Consider the following 26,567-nt stretch of genomic DNA (forward strand, 5'->3'; position numbering starts at 1 on the left):
GGTAGTTACTAGTAGTTGATCGATGCTCACCATGAGTATCGATCGAGACCTTTAATCGATGGAGGTGGATTCGCGCGAATTTTGAATACTGCTAATTACCGTATGATCCTTTTGGATCGTACATACTCCCCCGTTGAGAGTGTAACGATCAATGATATTCTTAATAAATGTGTTGTGTTGTGCGCTTATTATCATCGATTTACAATACTTTCGACCTAGGTCATTCAATCAGTTAAGTATATCGCTAGTTGTATAAGTTATCGAACATGTTCATTTGATTGTGTATGATATAACGCTAGACGTATTCGCTGAATCGCTCAGCTTATTTTTGCTGACTTAGTCAGCATTCTCGAATTATCGCTGGCCAGGCGACTTTTTTGTACGTACAAGGGAACCGTTGGGTCTTAAAGACAATAGAAAAAGTTAACAATGATTTAACAATGAACAAATAGTTGTTACATTGTGCTTGACAATTCCGTGGACCGTCTTCACGGTGACCACTCGTACTACATCGTCTTCTCCTGGATGTATGTTCACGATCCGGCCTAACGGCCATCTCATGCAAGGTTGATTCTTGTCGATGAGAACGACGACGGTATCCTTTTCGATTTTCTGCTTGGGTTGTATCCACCTTTGTCGTTTCTGTAGTTCTCGTAGATACTCAATATGCCAGCGTCGCCAGAAATCTTGTCGCACTTTCGTGATATGTTTCCAGGAGGACAGTCGATTGGCTGAGTTTGAACATAATCTTCCTCCGGTAATGTCGTATAGGTCTTCCAACTAAAAATGTGCGGGTGTTAGTGCTGTCACGTCATTCGGATCTGACAAGATGGGGCATAATGGGCGTGAATTTAAAATAGCTTCGATTTCGATCGCGAAGGTAGTTAGTTCTTCATACGTGAGAGAAGTTCACCGACGACCCGTTAATTGTGATGTTGGAAAGATTTGACCGCTGCTTCCCATAAACCGCCAAAGTGAGGTGAGAGGGGTGGATTGAAATGCCACGATATGCTATGATCTATCGCGAAATCACGGACCTTAGTTTTATATTCGTTCGATTCCATCAGGGCGTATAGCTCCCTTAACTGGTTATTAGCCCCGACGAAGTTGGTTCCGTTATCAGAATAAACGTGAGTTGGAACAGCTCTTCGACCCACAAATCGCCTGAACGCGGCCAAGAAAGCATCCGTAGTCAGATCGCTGACTAATTCAATGTGTACCGCCTTTATAGTCATACAAATGAAGATACACCCGTTATTTTAACGCAACCTTTATTACGGTATTTCTTTTCCTTCGCGTAGATCGGCCCGAAAAATCTACTCCGACCTGGGAGAATGCAGTGGTTTCCGCACTCGCGAGCCTGGTAAGTCCCCCATTTTATATCGGATGCCGGATGCACGGAATCGAATGCAACGTACGCAATGACGTACGATTCTTCGCACTTGATTCTTGCCGTCGAGAAGCCAAAACCGTTGTCGAAGAGTATAGAGGGTAGTCTGTATGCCAGCGTGAAAATTTTGTTCGTGGAATTTTCGGATAAGGAGATCAGTGACGTGATGATGTGAGGGCAATAATTCGGACATCTCTCATAGAAACTTAAATTCGCGTTTCGAAGTCGGCCCCCCACTAGAATAAAGCCTTCTTCGTCGAGGATCGGATCTAACGCCGCTAGTCTTGTGCTCTTGACTCCCCCGCTGTTTCTACTCTTTCCCTTTCGGCGTGAAATTGTTCGCCTTGTACGATCTTTAAAACGCGTCGTTCCGTTTCTGTTATTTCCGCCGTCGACAATTCTCCCTTATACGAGTTAGTTTTAAGCCATCGTCGGCATCGAGCTATAATTTTCAATAATCGCGCGTAATCGGAGAATCGCTGAAATACATTTCCGGATTCGATTCGCGTCGTTAAAACCGACAATCCCTTTACGTCCAGTAATTCAAAAATTTCCCCTTCCGTCGGGTTGGGCCACTCAGTCTCTGGTCGCGCGAGCCAGGGTGGTCCATGGAACCATGCCTCGTACCTCAAAAATCGCGCGGAAGTTGTCCCCTAGATAAAGCGTCCGCTGGGTTGTCCTCGGATCGCACATGTCGCCATGTGATATTTTCACAGATTCTGTTTTCGCGCACGCGATTCGCCGTGTTATTTTAACGTTTGGAGTCTCTTTTCAGCCAACCCAGTACAATCATCGAATCGGACCAAAAGGTTATCTTGTCAGGTTTCAATCCGCCGGCAGTTCGGACTTCTCTTTATCGCGCGAGTGCTAATGCTCCGCATAGCTCTAAACGTGGTTAGTGGTATCCTTAAGGGGAGCGACACGACCTTTCGCGCAAAGTAGACGTACATTGTGTTACCGAATTTATCTCGCGATCTTACATATAAGCAGCCGCCGTAACCAGATTACTCGCGTCACAAAAACCATGCACCTGCACGTCAATCGGGTCGTCGAGTGTGATGCGTCTTTCTATCGTTAAACTGTCAATTAATGTCAATTGTTCTGCGAACTTTATCCACGAGGTGTGTAACGTATTGGGTACCGATTCATCCAAGTCGATGTGTGTTTTCCAGCAATCTTGATGAAGATTTTGGCTGTTAGAATGACGGGTCTAGAAGTCCGAGTGGATCAAAGATCTTTGCGACTTCGGATAAAATTCGTCGCTTGGTAATTCTCTCGCGAATTCTACTGGCGCGACGGAGTAAATTAAACAATCATGATGTGCGTTCCATGAAATCCGAGTGTCTTTAAAATAGGATTTTCCTCAGAGCAGAGCTCGACATCGATGTTTTTTTTCTAAATTTTCGAGTACCGGTCGGAAGTTAGACGCCCACTGTCATTTTAAGACCGCCTCGTTTTAACATTTCATAGTTGATCGCGTTCCTTCCGAGGGTTTCGATTTTTAGTTCCCGTTGAGGTCGTCTACGTTAGATCGCGGTTAAGTTTTCGGCTCCGAGTGGTTTGCGCCTTTATCCTTCGCGAGTTGTTTGATGGTTCGTTGGCAAGAAACGGTGCTGACGCTTTCCGAATGTTCCGTTTAGTTCGAACGTGCGAATCTGTTCGTTTGTCACCAAAATTCCGTTGATTGGCGATCGTTGGATGAATCCATTTTGCCGATACATTTTCTCAATTCCGCTGTTAATACGTACCGATTGTCCGGAATCGTTATTTCTCTATGTGTCTTGTTTGTAGGTCGACTTAGTGTCGTTGAGAGAAAGTCTCTTATCATTTTCGCGGAGACGTCGAATCGACCCGTCCTTTGTTGTCGTGCTAGCTGATTTGATAACCGCGTGGTGGGGAAGATAGCAACTTCCTTGGTTCGTTTTTGACGATCGACTTTCCTAAATCGATGTTTTTTGTAATCTGTTCATATTCCTTCCGGAGTTCGATATTCGCGTGTAATTTCTTCCGGAGATTACGGAACTGACTATACCGCGTGGTGACTGTATCGTGGCCTTCTTCGCCGAAGGGAACACGCACGAATTCTTCGATTTAGTGTTTCGCAACTTAGACTTGACTTTGCCTTCTTTTTGTTTACTGAATTCGATCACGTTATTTAGGAACGATGAGTAGCGAAAAATTCCGCCTTTTTTCGTCTAATGATCGATGGTTATTCGATACGTCTTTCGATCGAGTTCGGTTAGTTGATAGCGTGCATGGAACTCGATTATTTGATCAGTAAGCGTGACTCTTTCGCGAAATTCTCAGTATGAATGTGCGGCGGCACGCGTTCTAATACCGCCCGACGTTGTCTGAGAGTTCCGTCTCCCTTTCTTACACGATACATGATCTAGGAGAAATTGATTCAGTACACCGTGCGAATTGACATGAGATGGTGTTGTCGCGTAGGGTGGGTTCATTTGCGATGTCGACGTGGTCTCCTTCTTCGCGAAAAGGTAAACGCACAATTTCGCCCTGATTCTCGCGCTTGGTTTGTTAGACGTTGATTTTCGCAGTCTATTTCGTTTTCAGACTCCGATCGCGTTTTTCGCTTCCTCCAATAACCAAAATTTTCTTTGTTCCTTCATCGGTTGTCGCAAAAAACGTTGATTTCTCTTTGATCGTTAGATTCGATTCCCCCGGCGACTACCCAACCTATGTGTTTTCTGGAGTTTGTGCCGCATCCTGGTGTAAGAAACTTGTCCTTTGTCATGAGCGCTAATGTTGCTCCAGAGCCTTAAGTTGACCGGTGTGGTAATGGAACTGAGGATTGTCAGTTTTCGATCGGACGGGCCTTTACTGAGTTCTCGCGGGAAGATTGTGGGCACCTGATCAGCCATCTTTGAAACGATAGTAGTGAGAGGTTTCGATTTTTGTTATTAGTGATCGAATGTTTTTCGATACGCCCGTCGTTTGAGTGTGGTGTCGTTGACAGCGTGATAGGGATCGAATTGGTTTGATGGCAACGTGGTCTCTCGCGACTTTCTCGGTGTGAAGTTTGCGGCGGCCCGTTCTTAGCGCCCGACTGTTGAAAGTTTCGCCTTTCCTTCTCGTGGCCATCGCGCTTTAAGAGTTGATTGGTCACCGCGCGCGTTGTTTGTGGGGAGTCGTGGGGGTGGGTTCAGTTTGGGATGTTGACGCGGTCTCCTGCTTCGCGGAGGTCGTGGTCTTCGTTCGCGGCCTTCCGTTGGCTAGTTTCCTTGTAGTGATGATGTGGGGTCGTTTACAGATTTGGCAATGGGAAGCGTTGCATGGACCTCGTGCGTCCGTAGCAATTCTGACTTCTTGACGTTTAACCACTTCAATCTATTTTTTCCGTCTGTTTTGTTGAGGGCAGCAATTAAGGGTGGTCAGCTCGTCACAAAGATCACTTCACACGGTCGAGTAGATTGCGTGTCGGACGTGTGTCTGTCGTTTTCGTGGTCGTAATTCATTTCTCGGGATTCCACGTTTCGCGTGGGGTTCGAGGTTCGCGGATGTTATGACGTTTCAGCGGAGCACACGGGATCGGGTTTTGTTGTGTAGTCGGATTTCGTCGGAATCTATCTTTTATTCTTTGTGTTTTCGGGGGTACGCGCGTTCAGCGAGGCGTTGGCCAAGCCACCGAACTTCTTAATTAGTGTGGAGTGTGAGAACGCAGTTCGTTCAAGATGAGTTCGTCCTTCGCCGATCCGGCCTTCGGTGGGGTTTGTTCGCGTCGATTACCCGAGCTTAGTTCGTGGCACATCGAACGCCTTCAGTAAGGCTCCCCACGCGTCCTTTATTTTTCCCCAGTTTTGATTGTTCGATCGTTCGAAGGGCTTCGCCGCGAAAGGAGTCGCGAAGGTTACGTTTTTTCAAATCCGATTTACTCGCGTTCACGAGGGTTAAAGCTAGATTTATGGGATCAATTTCCCTTTCCCGTGAATCGGGATTGCGCCGTTGGTTTTGATCGCGGGTTTTCGTGATTCGTTGCTTTCGTCAGCGTTTTCGGGTTGTTAACTGTGGCGGTATCGTTTGATGAAGTTTGTCTCCGATCGCGCATATCTTTTATTGAGTTAAATTCGACTCCTCCTGCTTCGTTGATGCAGTAACGCACTTTTCTACAAGGTTCTTTTCTCTAGTGAGTAGTCGTTCGTAACGCTTTCTTATTTCCTTTTACTTAAATTTCCTTCTTGGATTAGATTTTCGACGTGTGTTAAACCCGTTTAAAACTGCCGTTTTTGTTCGAGCTGTTCGAGCTGTTTTGCAATGCCTTACGAACCGTTTTTTTTTCTTTAGAAATCCACTTTTCGGTTTTAAATCCCCTTTTTGTGATGACCGCGCGTTGGGTTCTCGTCGCGGGTGCGGCCCTGAAGCTAGATCGTTGGAGGGGGTTACCTTGTTAGTTAGAGCCGTTGGAGGGGGTTCGTTGTCGCTAGCTTTGCCGATAGATGGGATGTCCGGCGATGACGTCACGGCGTCTTCGTTCTAGTCGACCGTTAATAAAGGAAGGTGGCGTGGCGGTGAAGCCGCCGAAATCTTTTTGTACGAGATAGCGTTTTTCGAGATGGAGATCTTCGATTTTTCGTTTCCGTTAATTTAGTTGTTCTTAGTCTTTTCGATTTGAGATTGATTACAGAGAATAGCGTATGCTGATTTAGGAATTGCGAACTTCTCGGGGTTCGAAGACGCAATTTCCCTTGAGATTTTTAGTATGAGGGTGTGTACGCTAGGCGTGCACGGGTTTATCTTTTCGCTTCTAGATTTTTCGTGATGCTGCCTCCGCTGAACGGTGTGTGTTCACAAGATGGCGGACTCCCTCGACTTCGTTGTTCTCTAATCGGTTTGCCCGGTGTGGTGTAGTCTATTCATCTTCGTAAATAGAAGTCGGAAACTCGCACTTACAGGATTCACCAAATTTTGACCAAAAGATTTTCAATAAATTCTTATTTACCTTCTTAAGTGGAGTAAAGGTTGTTGAGGTGTAATAAAACACTGGTTGAGCCAAACAAAGAAACAATCTTTTTTTTGGCTGTAGGGAAAAGCCTTGCGGCTAAGAACCCTGGATGCTTTTTATTTAAATGAGAGCACACGTGGTTTACCACGCGGGAAATACCGTGATTTTTTTAAAAGTTCACCTCTCGTTCGCTTCGCTTACGTTCCTTACCTAACTTAACTTAACTCCTTTGATTTCGATTGTTTCACAGGCTTTCTTTGGATGGAAGAATGTCCTTGTATGGCCCCGCGGGCGTGGATGGGTGTAAGAAGTGGGGAGGCGAGAGGTGGGGGTGACTAGAGGGGCGCTTCGGTGTTCTAGTAGTTGATCGTCTCACCATGAGTAACGATCGAGACCTGTAATCGATGGAGGTGGATGCGCGCGAATTTTGAATACTCTAATTACCGTATGATCCTTTTGGATCGTACATATACAGAGCAAGCAGATATATGGAGAAACGAACAAGGTAGCATTGAAACTGTGTAAAAAGAATCATTAAGTATTTAAAAGAGACAAATAATATAGGAACAAAATTAGAGAGAGAAAAGACTTACATATACAAGCATATAGTGATGCAGATAATGCAGCGGATAGTGAGACTAGGAAATCTACTACAGGTTATGTAATTAAACTTGGTATGAGTACAGTATCATGGATATCTCAAAAGCAGTCTATCGTTGCTGTATCTATTTCAGATGCAAAATTTAAAGCAGCATGCCAGAAATAAAGGGAAATTGTATAGATAAGAAAATTAATATAAGAACTTTATAAAGAGAATAAGCTACAAGCAACACTCTATATAGATAATCAGTGCTGCATTCAAATAATAAAAATTCCAGTGATGCGCAACAGGACGAGACTTATTGATATCAAGTATCATTATGTACGGTAAAGATATGTAGATGTAAGAATTGATTTAAAGAATGTCAATACGAAGGAACAATTTTTTGATATACTATCTAAGGCATTGCCTGACCACAATGTACATATTTAAGAAATACAATATGTCAAGAGTTATGATAAAAATATCGAATAAGAAAAATTAATTAAAAAAGGAAGACTTTTAAGCAATGTTGATTTAGTTTATGACTGTTATATGATAGGTTAATGCTAGCGACCCAAGATGTAGCGGTTAATTTGAATTTATTAAATTGCTATTATTTTAGTAACTTCCGTTTTTTGCTTTTTTTAACGATAAGTTTTTATCCATGCTATTCGTTTTTATTTTTTTCTTTTCCGCTTCTCTTTACTTTTATAATGTAACTCGTGTGCAATAAATTTATCCGATTTAATTAAAGAAATCCTTTCATTTTTATGAATCACAACCATATAAATTAACAAAAACATTAAGGTGAACCTTAATATAACATCAAATATTATCAAAGTAAAGTTTACAAAAACAAAAATTTTAATGCACTTTTTATGAATAACATTTCTAATACAATAAATGTGCAAACATTTGATCCATCGTAATAATAAAACTAAGAATTCTATTCTAAAAAAAAAAGTAAATAATACAACAGTAGAAAACAATTAACCTTTTCGTTATATTTCATGTTCTTCAGTTATTAGTGAATTTAATAAAACTTTATATAATTACAGGATTAATTATAATAATACGTTAGGTTTTTCAGAAAGTAATTAGGTTTTATCCAGATACAATATTTGTGTATTAGATCTTCAAAACCAGCCAACAAAATAAAAATAAACGTATGCAATTACATATACATTATATACATTGCATTATATATATTTATTTAAAATATATAAAAAATTGTGTCTCATTAAAAGAACACATATTTAATTTGTTCACTTATAGATATAAGATATTTTTTAAAAATAGGATATACAAATTCTCCATCAGTTTAGAAAGAAGTCAAGATTAATAATAGGAATTATATTATTTAATAAATTTGAGTCATAATATGTAAACTTAATATTTAATTTTATTTTACAAGCATACAAAAAGTTCTGATAAACCTAATAAATAAACCAATCCTAAAATATAATATAGACATAATATAGAGGGTGGAGAAAGTATTCATACATTGATTAAGACTTTGACTGCCACGCCGAAATCATCTGTTTTTCCCAAGACGCCACGGCATTTGTTTAGCGTTTATCTTACTAGTGGTCACCAATTACCACCGTGGCGCCTTAGTAACGGTTGATAAGTACATATTAAATATCCCTTTATTTATTTTAAAAGCATTTACATTTGTTATTTTGTTATAAACCGAATGTCCAGATTTAATAAAGCGTGCAAATGAGAAGCAGTATTTTTCATTCTATATAGAACAATAAGGTATGTGCGCACATATAACATCAATTGTATGATTATAAAGCAGCATTTCCGATTATTTTCTGAGGTATGTTTATAATAGTATTTGTAGATTATCCCTTAATAATATAGATACAAACAGTAAATATATTACGAGCGTATCCGATGAATCTTCATCGGACGACGAAATAATTCATATATCATCCACGATAAGGCGGCGGCGAATTCAATCGGATACCGAAAATGAAACAGATCTCAAAAATGAAGATGAGTGTAATATAGATGATCACGAATGGTCACGTAATATAACTCGAACGGCGGGAAATGTAATTCCATTTGTGAAATCCACAACTGCTCTACATATCGAGGGTAATATGGCACATAACTTTTACTTTGCTTTTGTTACGGAAGAAATTCTAGAATTAATTGTTGATGAGACCAATAGATACGCTGAACAATATATGCAAAATAGGAGATCCTCCCGTTTAGATAAATGGACACCAACCAATAAGGATGAAATAAAACGCCTTTTTGGGCTCCTGATATGGATGGGCCTGGTGAAATTACCGAAATATGACGCATATTGGTGTACCAGTCAAACCTACTTCCAATCATTTCCGAGAACAGTTATGTCGAGAAATAGGTTCGAGTTGCTGCTACGATTCCTTCATTTTCCCGACAATCAAGCAGCAAACGTAAAAGATAGGCTGTATAATATAAGACAACTTGTTAACATACTAAATGAAAATTTTTCTAAATACTATGATTTAGATGAAGAGATATGTATCGATGAGTCTTTGGTACCTTTCCGGGGACGTATAAAATTTAGGCAGTTTATAAAACAAAAACGACATAAATACGGCTTTAAAGTCTTCAAAATATGTTCCGGCCGAGGATATATATACCGATTTCCAATATATTTGGGAAAAAACCCGAATGAACCATGCGTAACACCCACAAGTGTTGTTATGAATCTGTGCAACAATATTCTACATAGGGGCCACACGATTTACACGGATAACTGGTACAGTAGTATCAATTTGGCCGAAAAATTACTCGATTGCAATACTCATTTAGTTGGAACCCTAAGGAAAGATAGAAAGGGAATACCTATGACGTCAAATTTAAAAAATTAAAACGCGGTGAACTTGTCGCAATGCAAAATAAGAAGGGGATTATGATACTCAAATGGAAGAATAAGCGTGACATTTTTATGATCTCGACAAAACATTCAGCTGAGATGGTACAGGTCCGCAAAGGAAATTATGTTTCTAAAAAACCAGTAGTAGTTGTAGATTATAACAAAGGAAAAGGTATTGTAGATTTATCAGATCAGATGAGTGCATATTCCACACCCCACAGACGAACCCTCAAATGGTATTTAAAATTAGCTTTGGACTTATTATTGAATTCTGCAGTCACAAACGCGATGATACTGTATCAACAAGCAACGAACACAAAAATCAAGGTAACAGAATTTAGAATGGCACACGCAATGCATCTTACACAGGGTCATTCCCCAGTACTGTCAAATACACCTGTTCGACGAAGATTGCGGCATGAATTGCGAAAAAAGAAGTGCGAGCGTACCTCGAACGAAAATTTTGTAAAGTATAATACAAAAAAAAATCCAACATTTTTGGATAAAAAATTGCTAAAAATAAGACAAAGAAGGTGACCACTTATTGTCCGGATTGTATTGGTGCGCCACATTTATGTTCAAAGTGCTTTAACAAAGTGCACCGTTAGGTGCAAGATTTATTCTAACATTTTTTTTATGATGTTATAATAAAAAATTATAATTGTTCAATACAGCACTTTTTATTTCAAAGTATCTTTTATATATCGGTCATATTCAAATACACTAACTCTCGATTTTTATTTAGTTTTTTACAATTGTAAAAAAGTTGAAAAGCACCGGACACATAGCAGTCAAAGGGCCATGTTGGTCATATATGACCTTTGTATTTTATTATTCCACGTTACAATAAAATTAATTCAATAATCGTTGTTAAATTTGTAAAAAGTACAGATAAAAAATGAATGAGATCAGTACATAAAGGTTGGATCCAAGAATGAATTCGATCGAAGAATTCGAATTACAAATAGACATGATGTTCAATTATGGCATTATTACCTACAGCGTTTGATAGGAAATTCAGGAAATAAAAATATCAGCATATAACTTCTAATCATGTATGATCGTAAATCATTAAAATAAAGGATATGTGATTTGCTAATGCATTTAGCAATTGAGAATTTTCTCGTAAGTGCATCCTATTTTTATTTCTTCTTTTCTTCTTTTCTCCTATTTTCCAACTTTCTCTCTAATATTCTTCAAATTTGATAAAATTTTTCACGGTATGCTTATCCATTTTCTCCATTCATTTCTTTTCTCATTCTTTTTCTTATCTTCTTTAACCTAAAAAGAAAAGCATCCATTTTTCTACGTAATATTCTCGCCTTCTTTTCCATATCATTTTTAAACTCAAAAAGAAAATTTCTCATTTTGTGTATTAATATCTCCTCATTCTGTATCATATCTTTCTTAATTTCAAGAAAAAAACTCTTCTGTCGTTCCATTAATTCCATATTATTTTGAACATATGTAACCTCAGAGAGAAAAGTTTTTTCTTTCGCTGCTATTTTCATCTCAGTTAGTATCTCCTCTCTGTTAATATCTGAAAGAAAAGAACTCTTTTTTTCCATTAAATCCTTCTTGTTATTTTTTTTATCTTCTTCAATTCCAAAAAGGAAAGCATCTATTTTCTTTAATATTTTTATCTTATTTTTCCTCTTATCTTTTCCAACCTCAAAATCAAAAGTTAATTTTCTCCTCATTAATTTCATGTCATAATTTTTCTTAGATTTTATAACCTTACTAAGAAAACGTTTCATTTTCTTCATTGTTTCCATCTTATTTATATTATCTCTTTTAATCGCCCAAAGTAATGACGCAATTTTTAATAATCTTCTCATCTCTTTCTTTGTAATAGCTTTCTCAACTTGACTAAGAAAAGCATCTTCATTCTTCACTAATTTCATATCATACTGATTGTTATCTTTTATAATCTGAGAAAGAAAAGCTTCTTTTTTTTCAATAATTTCTTCTCGTTCGTTTTCATAATTTCCTTAATTTCACGAAAGACAACTATCTTTCTCTTCCACAATTCTTTTTTACACTTGCTTATATCTTCTTTAATCTGAGACAGATAAACTTCCATTTTCTTAAAATAATTTATACTTATTCTTTTTCTAAATTCTGTAACTTCGAAAAGAACGGCGTACCTTTCCTTCTACGTTCCTTTCAAAACTAAGGACCAAATTTCTCTACCCCTTCTATTCTCGTCTCTTATTCTCGAAGCTTACGATTTCCTCACTAGTTTCTCTTTTTCTTTCTTTATATTATTTTAATTTCGCAGATTAAAGTAGTTTTAGTAGTTTCTCTCTCTCTCTCCCCTTCTCTCTCTTTTTCTCACTCTCTCCTCTCTCTCTCTCTTTCACTATCTTCTTTGTCAAATTCCAAAAATAAAAAAACTTTTATTTTTTTCTTTGTTTATATTCTTTCTTACTTTACATATATAAATATATATATATATATATATATAATCGGCTCTTAATACTTTGAATACGTAAAAGTTATACTACGTTCAGTAGGTGAGAATATCTATGTACTCACAAATGATAGATCTAACGTCATTACTTTATTGCGTCCGTACAGTTTGAATCTTTCGTTAGAATGACAAATTGTTCATTAATTACCCTAAGCATACCAAGAATTGCTGGAGGCCAAATTCCTATAAAATCTTATTGCTTACACTGCTAGCAGCGACGACCGTTGCGCTATCTGTCGGTGTAACTAGGAAATTACACTTTCGTCTCTGCAAATATTTTGTCACTAATTTTACAATAATAACTAGAAATTTAACAACACGACAAGGTTGATTCTTCATGTCTTTCATAACGATTAGCACGTTTGCCATATAACAGGAGGGCGATCTTGATGTATTGCAATTGTCCGAAAATAAGGCTAAAGAAATTTTTCCACTAGAACGCGATAGTGTTGCTAATGTGAAGTTTTTAAGACCATTGTCGACAGAATGTAACTATTGTACTTTTAGTAATTCTATTCATCGCGGGCGTATGGGCGAGTTTTCTTGAACAATCGATAACCAATGACAAAGCCGGAATGGACGAAGGAATTCTCTTTTTATATTTAATGTTCTCAAAGAATGGTTTTATTCAATGAACCAAATATTACATACGATAACGCACAAGAATAGTAACAGAGGAAAAGAGATAGAGAGAGGGAGAGAGAAAGTGAAGGGGGAGATTAAATGATGCAGAGGCTTATTATCTTAGCGAACAGATTAGTAGTTTTTTCGGAAAATCGGAAAATCTTTCTAACCGACGAACTTAGGGTAGCGGGGGAATTTTTCTATGCATTTTTTTTACAAATTTTGTTAAAACGAAAATTTCTACTTGAATTTAGTAAATCTACACAAAAACTATTAAAATTTTTGTAAAGAACACACTTTTATTAAAATATGGATGTAATAACGACGTTAAGGTAGCCTTTTTATATGCAAATTTGGATTAAGATATATAAAATCGACATACTGAATGTTTTGATGATAGTACAAACAGAATATGCAAATAAACGAAAACATTGCATTGTTTAAAGCAAAACTCAAGGTATTAGAATGAAAAGTTTTCTAAATCTGTAGAGAAATATGGACTTAAAGCAACGGCAGCATATCAAATTATAATTACAAGCATTAAAGGTAACAAACTAATCTTGTCTTTACATGTAGATGATGGTCTTATAGAAGCAAAAGATTCAGGAAAAGCTAATGAATTTATAAGTAATCGAAAGAGTGAATTTAAGATTACAGTATTAGATGCTAACACATCTTTTGTAATACAAATTGATCGCAAGTATGATAGATCGATTGTTCTTCATCAGGCTGCCTAAACAAGAAGAATCATAGAGAGATTTTGACTTGAAGAATCGCACACGATTTCTATACCTGCTAAAAACAGGCAGAATCTAAATTCATTGGTCGATTTAGAAATATGTACACGAGTACGTTATAGGGAAGCTATAGGAAGCCTCATGTATATAACAATTAGTATAAGACTAGATATAGCTTATACAGAGCAAGCAGATATATGGAGAAACGAACAAGGTAGCATTGAAACTGTGTAAAAAGAATCATTAAGTATTTAAAAGAGACAAATAATATAGGAACAAAATTAGAGAGAGAAAAAGACTTACATATACAAGCATATAGTGATGCAGATAATGCAGCGGATAGTGAGACTAGGAAATCTACTACAGGTTATGTAATTAAACTTGGTATGAGTACAGTATCATGGATATCTCAAAAGCAGTCTATCGTTGCATTATCTATTTCAGATGCAAAATTTAAAGCAGCATGCCAGAAATAAAGGGAAATTGTATGGATAAGAAAATTAATATAAGAACTTTATAAAGAGAATAAGCTACAAGCAACACTCTATATAGATAATCAGTGCTGCATTCAAATAATAAAAATTCCAGTGATGCGCAACAGGACGAGACTTATTGATATCAAGTATCATTATGTACGGTAGAGATATGTAGATGTAAGAATTGATTTTAAGAATGTCAATACGAAGGAACAATTTGTTGATATACTATCTAAGGCATTGCCTGACCACAATGTACATATTTAAGAAATACAATATGTCAAGAGTTATGATAAAAATATCGAATAAGATAAATTAATTAAAAAAGGGAGACTTTTAAGCAATGTTGATTTAGTTTATGACTGTTATATGATAGGTTAATGCTAGCGACCTAAGATATGGCGGTTAATTTGAATTTATTAAATTGCTATTATTTTAGTAACTTCCGTTTTTTGTTTTTCTTAACGATAAGTTTTTATCCATGCTATTCGTTTTTATTTTTTCTTTTTCGCTTCTCCTTACTTTTATAATGTAACTCGTGTGCAATAAATTTATCCGATTTAATTAAAGAAATCCTTTCATTTTTATGAATCACAACCATATAAATTAACAAAAACATTAAGGTGAACCTTAATATAACATCAAATATTATCAAAGTAAAGTTTACAAAAACAAAAATTTTAATGCACATTTTATGAATAACATTTCTAATACAATAAATGTGCAAACATTTGATCCATCGTAATAATAAAACTAAGAATTCTATTCTAAAAAAAAGTAAATAATACAACAGTAGAAAACAATTAACCTTTTCGTTATATTTCATGTTCTTCAGTTATTAGTGAATTTAATAAAACTTTATATAACTACAGGATTAATTATAATAATACGTTAGGTTTTTTAGAAAGTAATTAGGTTTTATCCAGATACAATATTTGTGTATTAGATCTTCAAAACCAGCCAACAAAATAAAAATAAACGTATGCAATTACATATACATTATATACATTGCATTATATATATGTATTTAAAATATATAAAAAATTGTGTCTCATTAAAAGAACACATATTTAATTTGTTCACTTATAGATATAAGATATTTTTTAAAAATAGGATATACAAATTCTCCATCAGTTTAGAAAGAAGTCAAGATTAATAATAGGAATTAATTTATTAAATAAATTTGAGTCATAATATGTAAACTTAATATTTAATTTTATTCTACAAGCATACAAAAAGTTCTGATAAACCTAATAAATAAACCAATCCTAAAATATAATATAGACATAATATAGAGGGTGGAGAAAGTATTCATACATTGATTAAACTTTGTATTTTATTATTCCACGTTACAATAAAATTAATTCAATAATCGTTGTTAAATTTGTAAAAAGTACAGATAAAAAATGAATGAGATCAGTACATAAAGGTTGGATCCAAGAATGAATTCGATCGAAGAATTCGAATTACAAATAGACATGATGTTCAACAATGGCATTATTACCTACAGCGTTTGATGGGAATTTCAGGAAATAAAAATATCAGCGTATAACTTCTAATCATGTATGGTCGTAAATCATCAAAATAAAGGATATGTGATTTGCTAATGCATTTAGCAATTGAGAATTTTCTCGTAAGTGCATCCTATTTTTATTTCTTCTTTTCTTCTTTTCTCTTATTTTCCAACTTACTCTGTAATATTCTTCAAATTTGATAAAATTTTTCACGGTATGCTTCTCCATTTTCTCCATTCATTTCTTTTCTTATTCTCTTTCTTATCTTCTTTAACCTAAAAAGAAAAGCATCCATTTTTCTACGTAATATTCTCTCCTTCTTTTCCATATCATTTTTAAACTCAAAAAGAAAATTTCTCATTTTGTGTATTAATATCTCCTCATTCTGTATCATATCTTTCTTAATTTCAAGAAAAAAACTCTTCTGTCGTTCCATTAATTCCATATTATTTTGAACATATGTAACCTCAGAGAGAAAAGTTTTTTCTTTCGCTGCTATTTTCATCTCAGTTAGTATCTCCTCTCTGTTAATATCTGAAAGAAAAGAATTCTTTTTTTCCATTAAATCCTTCTTGTTATTTTTTTTATCTTCTTCAATTCCAAGAAGGAAAGCATCTATTTTCTTTAATATTTTTATCTTATTTTTCCTCTTATCTTTTCCAACCTCAAAATCAAAAGTTAATTTTCTCTTCATTAATTTCATGTCATAATTTTTCTTAGATTTTATAACCTTACTAAGAAAACGTTTCATTTTCTTCATTGTTTCCATCTTATTTATATTATCTCTTTTAATCGCCCAAAGTAATGACGCAATTTTTAATAATCTTCTCATCTCTTTCTTTGTAATAGCTTTCTCAACTTGACTAAGAAAAGCATCTTCATTCTTCACTAATTTCATATCATACTGATTGTTATCTTTTATAATCTGAGAAAGAAAAGCTTCCTTTTTTTCAATAATTTCTTCTCGTTCGTTTTCATAATTTCCTTAATTTCACGAAAGACAACTATCTTTCTCTTCCACAATTCTTTTTTACTCTTGCTTATATCTTCTTTAATCTGAGACAGATAAACTTCCATTTTCTTAAAATAATTTATACTTATTCTTTTTCTAAATTCTGTAACTTCGAAAAGAACGGCGTACCTTTCCTTCTACGTTCCTTTCGAAACTAAGGACCAAATTTCTCTACCCCTTCTATTCTCGTCTCTTATTCTCGAAGTTTACGATTTCCTCACTAGTTTCTCTTTTTCTTTCTTTATATTATTTTAATTTCGCAGATTAAAGTAGTTTTAGTAGTTTCTCTCTCTCTCTCTCCCCTTCTCTCTCTTTTTTCTCACTCTCTCCTCTCTCTCTCTCTTTCACTATCTTCTTTGTCAAATTCCAAAAATAAAAAAACTTTTATTTTTTTCTTTGTTTATATTCTTTCTTACTTTACAAATATAAATAATATATATATATATATATAATCGGCTCTTAATACTTTGAATACGTAAAAGTTATACTACGTTCAGTAGGTGAGAATATCTATGTACTCACAAATGATAGATCTAACGTCATTACTTTATTGCGTCCGTACAGTTTGAATCTTTCGTTAGAATGACAAATTGTTCATTAATTACCCTAAGCATACCAAGAATTGCTGGAGGCAAAATTCCTATAAAATCTTATTGCTTACACTGCTAGCAGCGACGACCGTTGCGCTATCTGTCGGTGTAACTAGGAAATTACACTTTCGTCTCTGCAAATATTTTGTCACTAATTTTACAATAATAACTAGAAATTTAACAACACGACAAGGTTGATTCTTCATGTCTTTCATAACGATTAGCACGTTTGCCATATAACAGGAGGGCGATCTTGATGTATTGCAATTGTCCGAAAATAAGGCTAAAGAAATTTTTCCACTAGAACGCGATAGTGTTGCTAATGTGAAGTTTTTAAGACCATTGTCGACAGAATGTAACTATTGTACTTTTAGTAATTCTATTCATCGCGGGCGTATGGGCGAGTTTTCTTGAACAATCGATAACCAATGACAAAGCCGGAATGGACGAAGGAATTCTCTTTTTATATTTAATGTTCTCAAAGAATGGTTTTATTCAATGAACCAAATATTACATACGATAACGCACAAGAATAGTAACAGAGGAAAAGAGATAGAGAGAGGGAGAGAGAAAGTGAAGGGGGAGATTAAATGATGCAGAGGCTTATTATCTTAGCGAACAGATTAGTAGTTTTTTCGGAAAATCGGAAAATCTTTCTAACCGACGAACTTAGGGTAGCGGGGGAATTTTTCTATGCATTTTTTTTACAAATTTTGTTAAAACGAAAATTTCTACTTGAATTTAGTAAATCTACACAAAAACTATTAAAATTTTTGTAAAGAACACACTTTTATTAAAATATGGATGTAATAACGACGTTAAGATAGCCTTTTTATATGCAAATTTGGATTAAGATATATAAAATCGACATACTGAATGTTTTGATGATAGTACAAACAGAATATGCAAATAAACGAAAACATTGCATTGTTTAAAGCAAAACTCAAGGTATTAGAATGAAAAGTTTTCTAAATCTGTAGAGAAATATGGACTTAAAGCAACGGCAGCATATCAAATTATAATTACAAGCATTAAAGGTAACAAACTAATCTTGTCTTTACATGTAGATGATGGTCTTATAGAAGCAAAAGATTCAGGAAAAGCTAATGAATTTATAAGTAATCGAAAGAGTGAATTTAAGATTACAGTATTAGATGCTAACACATCTTTTGTAATACAAATTGATCGCAAGTATGATAGATCGATTGTTCTTCATCAGGCTGCCTAAACAAGAAGAATCATAGAGAGATTTTGACTTGAAGAAGCGCACACGATTTCTATACCTGCTAAAAACAGGCAGAATCTAAATTCATTGGTCGATTTAGAAATATGTACACGAGTACGTTATAGGGAAGCTATAGGAAGCCTCATGTATATAACAATTAGTATAAGACTAGATATAGCTTATACAGAGCAAGCAGATATATGGAGAAACGAACAAGGTAGCATTGAAACTGTGTAAAAAGAATCATTAAGTATTTAAAAGAGACAAATAATATAGGAACAAAATTAGAGAGAGAAAAAGACTTACATATACAAGCATATAGTGATGCAGATAATGCAGCGGATAGTGAGACTAGGAAATCTACTACAGGTTATGTAATTAAACTTGGTATGAGTACAGTATCATGGATATCTCAAAAGCAGTCTATCGTTGCATTATCTATTTCAGATGCAAAATTTAAAGCAGCATGCCAGAAATAAAGGGAAATTGTATGGATAAGAAAATTAATATAAGAACTTTATAAAGAGAATAAGCTACAAGCAACACTCTATATAGATAATCAGTGCTGCATTCAAATAATAAAAATTCCAGTGATGCGCAACAGGACGAGACTTATTGATATCAAGTATCATTATGTACGGTAAAGATATGTAGATGTAAGAATTGATTTAAAGAATGTCAATACGAAGGAACAATTTGTTGATATACTATCTAAGGCATTGCCTGACCACAATGTACATATTTAAGAAATACAATATGTCAAGAGTTATGATAAAAATATCGAATAAGATAAATTAATTAAAAAAGGGAGACTTTTAAGCAATGTTGATTTAGTTTATGACTGTTATATGATAGGTTAATGCTAGCGACCTAAGATATGGCGGTTAATTTGAATTTATTAAATTGCTATTATTTTAGTAACTTCCGTTTTTTGTTTTTCTTAACGATAAGTTTTTATCCATGCTATTCGTTTTTATTTTTTCTTTTTCGCTTCTCTTTACTTTTATAATGTAACTCGTGTGCAATAAATTTATCCGATTTAATTAAAGAAATCCTTTCATTTTTATGAATCACAACCATATAAATTAACAAAAACATTAAGGTGAACCTTAATATAACATCAAATATTATCAAAGTAAAGTTTACAAAAACAAAAATTTTAATGCACATTTTATGAATAACATTTCTAATACAATAAATGTGCAAACATTTGATCCATCGTAATAATAAAACTAAGAATTCTATTCTAAAAAAAAAGTAAATAATACAACAGTAGAAAACAATTAACCTTTTCGTTATATTTCATGTTCTTCAGTTATTAGTGAATTTAATAAAACTTTATATAACTACAGGATTAATTATAATAATACGTTAGGTTTTTTAGAAAGTAATTAGGTTTTATCCAGATACAATATTTGTGTATTAGATCTTCAAAACCAGCCAACAAAATAAAAATAAACGTATGCAATTACATATACATTATATACATTGCATTATATATATGTATTTAAAATATATAAAAAATTGTGTCTCATTAAAAGAACACATATTTAATTTGTTCACTTATAGATATAAGATATTTTTTAAAAATAGGATATACAAATTCTCCATCAGTTTAGAAAGAAGTCAAGATTAATAATAGGAATTAATTTATTAAATAAATTTGAGTCATAATATGTAAACTTAATATTTAATTTTATTCTACAAGCATACAAAAAGTTCTGATAAACCTAATAAATAAACCAATCCTAAAATATAATATAGACATAATATAGAGGGTGGAGAAAGTATTCATACATTGATTAAACTTTGTATTTTATTATTCCACGTTACAATAAAATTAATTCAATAATCGTTGTTAAATTTGTAAAAAGTACAGATAAAAAATGAATGAGATCAGTACATAAAGGTTTGATCCAAGAATGAATTCGATCGAAGAATTCGAATTACAAATAGACATGATGTTCAACAATGGCATTATTACCTACAGCGTTTGATGGGAATTTCAGGAAATAAAAATATCAGCGTATAACTTCTAATCATGTATGGTCGTAAATCATCAAAATAAAGGATATGTGATTTGCTAATGCATTTAGCAATTGAGAATTTTCTCGTAAGTGCATCCTATTTTTATTTCTTCTTTTCTTCTTTTCTCTTATTTTCCAACTTACTCTGTAATATTCTTCAAATTTGATAAAATTTTTCACGGTATGCTTCTCCATTTTCTCCATTCATTTCTTTTCTTATTCTCTTTCTTATCTTCTTTAACCTAAAAAGAAAAGCATCCATTTTTCTACGTAATATTCTCTCCTTCTTTTCCATATCATTTTTAAACTCAAAAAGAAAATTTCTCATTTTGTGTATTAATATCTCCTCATTCTGTATCATATCTTTCTTAATTTCAAGAAAAAAACTCTTCTGTCGTTCCATTAATTCCATATTATTTTGAACATATGTAACCTCAGAGAGAAAAGTTTTTTCTTTCGCTGCTATTTTCATCTCAGTTAGTATCTCCTCTCTGTTAATATCTGAAAGAAAAGAATTCTTTTTTTCCATTAAATCCTTCTTGTTATTTTTTTTATCTTCTTCAATCTTAAGAAGGAAAGCATCTATTTTCTTTAATATTTTTATCTTATTTTTCCTCTTATCTTTTCCAACCTCAAAATCAAAAGTTAATTTTCTCTTCATTAATTTCATGTCATAATTTTTCTTAGATTTTATAACCTTACTAAGAAAACGTTTCATTTTCTTCATTGTTTCCATCTTATTTATATTATCTCTTTTAATCGCCCAAAGTAATGACGCAATTTTTAATAATCTTCTCATCTCTTTCTTTGTAATAGCTTTCTCAACTTGACTAAGAAAAGCATCTTCATTCTTCACTAATTTCATATCATACTGATTGTTATCTTTTATAATCTGAGAAAGAAAAGCTTCCTTTTTTTTCAATAATTTCTTCTCGTTCGTTTTCATAATTTCCTTAATTTCACGAAAGACAACTATCTTTCTCTTCCACAATTCTTTTTTACTCTTGCTTATATCTTCTTTAATCTGAGACAGATAAACTTCCATTTTCTTAAAATAATTTATACTTATTCTTTTTCTAAATTCTGTAACTTCGAAAAGAACGGCGTACCTTTCCTTCTACGTTCCTTTCGAAACTAAGGACCAAATTTCTCTACCCCTTCTATTCTCGTCTCTTATTCTCGAAGTTTACGATTTCCTCACTAGTTTCTCTTTTTCTTTCTTTATATTATTTTAATTTCGCAGATTAAAGTAGTTTTAGTAGTTTCTCTCTCTCTCTCCCCTTCTCTCTCTTTTTCTCACTCTCTCCTCTCTCTCTCTCTTTCACTATCTTCTTTGTCAAATTCCAAAAATAAAAAAACTTTTATTTTTTTCTTTGTTTATATTCTTTCTTACTTTACATATATAAATATATATATATGTATATATAATCGGCTCTTAATACTTTGAATACGTAAAAGTTATACTACGTTCAGTAGGTGAGAATATCTATGTACTCACAAATGATAGATCTAACGTCATTACTTTATTGCGTCCGTACAGTTTGAATCTTTCGTTAGAATGACAAATTGTTCATTAATTACCCTAAGCATACCAAGAATTGCTGGAGGCAAAATTCCTATAAAATCTTATTGCTTACACTGCTAGCAGCGACGACCGTTGCGCTATCTGTCGGTGTAACTAGGAAATTACACTTTCGTCTCTGCAAATATTTTGTCACTAATTTTACAATAATAACTAGAAATTTAACAACACGACAAGGTTGATTCTTCATGTCTTTCATAACGATTAGCACGTTTGCCATATAACAGGAGGGCGATCTTGATGTATTGCAATTGTCCGAAAATAAGGCTAAAGAAATTTTTCCACTAGAACGCGATAGTGTTGCTAATGTGAAGTTTTTAAGACCATTGTCGACAGAATGTAACTATTGTACTTTTAGTAATTCTATTCATCGCGGGCGTATGGGCGAGTTTTCTTGAACAATCGATAACCAATGACAAAGCCGGAATGGACGAAGGAATTCTCTTTTTATATTTAATGTTCTCAAAGAATGGTTTTATTCAATGAACCAAATATTACATACGATAACGCACAAGAATAGTAACAGAGGAAAAGAGATAGAGAGAGGGAGAGAGAAAGTGAAGGGGGAGATTAAATGATGCAGAGGCTTATTATCTTAGCGAACAGATTAGTAGTTTTTTTTCGGAAAATCGGAAAATCTTTCTAACCGACGAACTTAGGGTAGCGGGGGAATTTTTCTATGCATTTTTTTTACAAATTTTGTTAAAACGAAAATTTCTACTTGAATTTAGTAAATCTACACAAAAACTATTAAAATTTTTGTAAAGAACACACTTTTATTAAAATATGGATGTAATAACGACGTTAAGATAGCCTTTTTATATGCAAATTTGGATTAAGATATATAAAATCGACATACTGAATGTTTTGATGATAGTACAAACAGAATATGCAAATAAACGAAAACATTGCATTGTTTAAAGCAAAACTCAAGGTATTAGAATGAAAAGTTTTCTAAATCTGTAGAGAAATATGGACTTAAAGCAACGGCAGCATATCAAATTATAATTACAAGCATTAAAGGTAACAAACTAATCTTGTCTTTACATGTAGATGATGGTCTTATAGAAGCAAAAGATTCAGGAAAAGCTAATGAATTTATAAGTAATCGAAAGAGTGAATTTAAGATTACAGTATTAGATGCTAACACATCTTTTGTAATACAAATTGATCGCAAGTATGATAGATCGATTGTTCTTCATCAGGCTGCCTAAACAAGAAGAATCATAGAGAGATTTTGACTTGAAGAAGCGCACACGATTTCTATACCTGCTAAAAACAGGCAGAATCTAAATTCATTGGTCGATTTAGAAATATGTACACGAGTACGTTATAGGGAAGCTATAGGAAGCCTCATGTATATAACAATTAGTATAAGACTAGATATAGCTTATACAGAGCAAGCAGATATATGGAGAAACGAACAAGGTAGCATTGAAACTGTGTAAAAAGAATCATTAAGTATTTAAAAGAGACAAATAATATAGGAACAAAATTAGAGAGAGAAAAGACTTACATATACAAGCATATAGTGATGCAGATAATGCAGCGGATAGTGAGACTAGGAAATCTACTACAGGTTATGTAATTAAACTTGGTATGAGTACAGTATCATGGATATCTCAAAAGCAGTCTATCGTTGCATTATCTATTTCAGATGCAAAATTTAAAGCAGCATGCCAGAAATAAAGGGAAATTGTATGGATAAGAAAATTAATATAAGAACTTTATAAAGAGAATAAGCTACAAGCAACACTCTATATAGATAATCAGTGCTGCATTCAAATAATAAAAATTCCAGTGATGCGCAACAGGACGAGACTTATTGATATCAAGTATCATTATGTACGGTAAAGATATGTAGATGTAAGAATTGATTTAAAGAATGTCAATACGAAGGAACAATTTGTTGATATACTATCTAAGGCATTGCCTGACCACAATGTACATATTTAAGAAATACAATATGTCAAGAGTTATGATAAAAATATCGAATAAGATAAATTAATTAAAAAAGGGAGACTTTTAAGCAATGTTGATTTAGTTTATGACTGTTATATGATAGGTTAATGCTAGCGACCTAAGATGTGGCGGTTAATTTGAATTTATTAAATTGCTATTATTTTAGTAACTTCCGTTTTTTGTTTTTCTTAACGATAAGTTTTTATCCATGCTATTCGTTTTTATTTTTTCTTTTTCGCTTCTCTTTACTTTTATAATGTAACTCGTGTGCAATAAATTTATCCGATTTAATTAAAGAAATCCTTTCATTTTTATGAATCACAACCATATAAATTAACAAAAACATTAAGGTGAACCTTAATATAACATCAAATATTATCAAAGTAAAGTTTACAAAAACAAAAATTTTAATGCACATTTTATGAATAACATTTCTAATACAATAAATGTGCAAACATTTGATTTAGATGCAAAATTCCTAGAAAATCTTATTGCCTACATTGTTGGCAGCGACGACCGCTACGCTATCTGACGGAGTAAGTAGGAAGTTACGCATTTTTCCCTGCAAATATTTTGGCTCTAATATTACAATAATTAAAAAAAATTTAACAACACGATAATGTTGATTCTTCAAGTCATTCATAACCACTAGCACGGTTACTATATAACAGGAGGGCGATCGTGATATACTGCAAGTGTCCGAAAATGAGGGTACAGATATTTTGCCACTAAAACGCGATAGTGTTGCTAATGTGAGGTTTTTAAAACTATTGTCGATGGAATATGTATATATATATATATATATATATATATATTTTTTTTTTTTTTACACTATAGAACCTATTTTACAAAGATATATTGGTAAGGTTGACTATTTAATTCAACGAGCAATAGTTACAAGTTCGTCTGTGGTATCTCTATTATCATTACAAGTTAATACATTATCTACATTATATTATGCAACATGAATAATAAATAAAAGATTTAAAGGCTTATGTCATGAATGTTATTGATAATAGAAATTTATTTTTAGGAGTAAACATTCGAAGTAATAATGATAAATTTAATAAATTTAAAGTGTTCGTTTAAAGCTTTTCTGTTAAACAAAAAGGCATAGTAATCACATAGTCTTGAAATATAGCAAATGTCAATTATTATCGACTACCTGAATATGTAATCTATTCCAATGAAAGCAATATAAACATAGCACATGGCGTAGTTAGTTATATAAAATATGATACAACTAAAAATAATGAAATTGTAATGATAGATAGACTAAGTATTCTTTGTTCAAATTCCGTATTAGATAATAATGAAAGCTTGCAAGTCTTAGCAGTTTATAGATGTTATGATGTACCTAAGGCAAGAATTATTATATAGAATTAAAAAATATTGTAGTAAAAACGTCAATATTAAAAATCACATCGTAATAGGTGATTTTAATAGTGATATACTAGATAAAGCGCTGCCCAGCAATAGATATCATAAGAATATTATGAGACAATAGATTTAATTACCTTTTTAGAAAAGGAATTTACACCATTTTTCCTGGGAGTTACAAGGCCCACAATCGATAAGAATAGTGGATCATTCATAGATAATATTTTTATTAAAACTAAATTGATAGATTATAAAGCATATACAGTCATTAGTCCATTCGTTGATCATTATTTTCTATTCCTAACCTTAGATAAAATAAATGATAAAATTACAATTAAACGAGAGTATATAAAAATAAAATATAATAAAATGAAAAGTATTGAAAATAAAATAAATTGAATAGATCTACTAAGGAAACAAGATCCTAACGAAGCTATATACTGTCTGAAAAACAAAATAACTAATTGTATTAGAAGGGCAAAAATTGAAATTAGACATAAAACACAAAGAGATATGATCTCAAGAAAAAAGTGGATAACTAGTGCAATATTGATAGCATGTAATACTAAGGACCACTAATAAAAGATGTCGAGAAAAAAGCCTGATAGTGAGATTCAAAGCGATCAATATAGAAGTTATTGTAAATTATTAGATAAAGTAAGACAAGTTGCCAAGTATAAATATGAAAAATAAATGGTCAATAAAAGTTTCAACAATGCAAAACTTTAGTGGGATTTTATAAATACTAAATTGTTGGCAAAAATGTGACGAACAGCAATCTGATAAGATAAATCACATTAACCATGAAAATAAAAAAATAGTAAATCCAATACAAATTGCAAATATAATGAATACCTTATTTTGCAAAATAAGATCGGACTTAAGCAGTAAAATTAAACCACCTAATATCGTAAATTTAAGGCTATTTGTAATAAACAAAAAACTATATTTTTGGAACTATCTGATTTTTATGAAGTAAGAATAATTATACTATTACTATTAATACTGAAACTATAAAGAACTTACCTTTTTTTTAAAAAAAAAACCTTTACCGCATATATTTAACATATGTGCTAAGAAATCGATTTTGCCTAATAAACTTAAAATTGCAGATATTATCATCATATACGAGACAGTAAATAAATAAAGTTCATCTA

At 33.2% G+C, this 26,567-nt stretch overlaps 1 protein-coding gene across 1 annotated transcript; it reads right to left on the minus strand.

Moving 5' to 3' along the window:
• Window positions 1–423: 423 nt before the first annotated feature.
• Window positions 424–1,583, minus strand: LOC149032032 (uncharacterized). Its single transcript, XM_089174109.1, has 3 exons — window positions 1,431–1,583; window positions 1,038–1,223; window positions 424–780 (listed from the first exon to the last, which is right to left on the minus strand). The coding sequence occupies exons 1-3, from the start codon at window positions 1,581–1,583 to the stop codon at window positions 424–426; spliced, it is 696 nt and encodes a 231-aa protein (XP_089030235.1).
• Window positions 1,584–26,567: the final 24,984 nt, after the last annotated feature.

Source organism: Polistes dominula, unplaced genomic scaffold, assembly GCF_049000335.1.
Source record: "Polistes dominula isolate Pdom_NZ unplaced genomic scaffold, Pdom_raw_medaka contig_264, whole genome shotgun sequence".
Taxonomy (NCBI): Eukaryota; Metazoa; Arthropoda; class Insecta; order Hymenoptera; family Vespidae; genus Polistes; species Polistes dominula.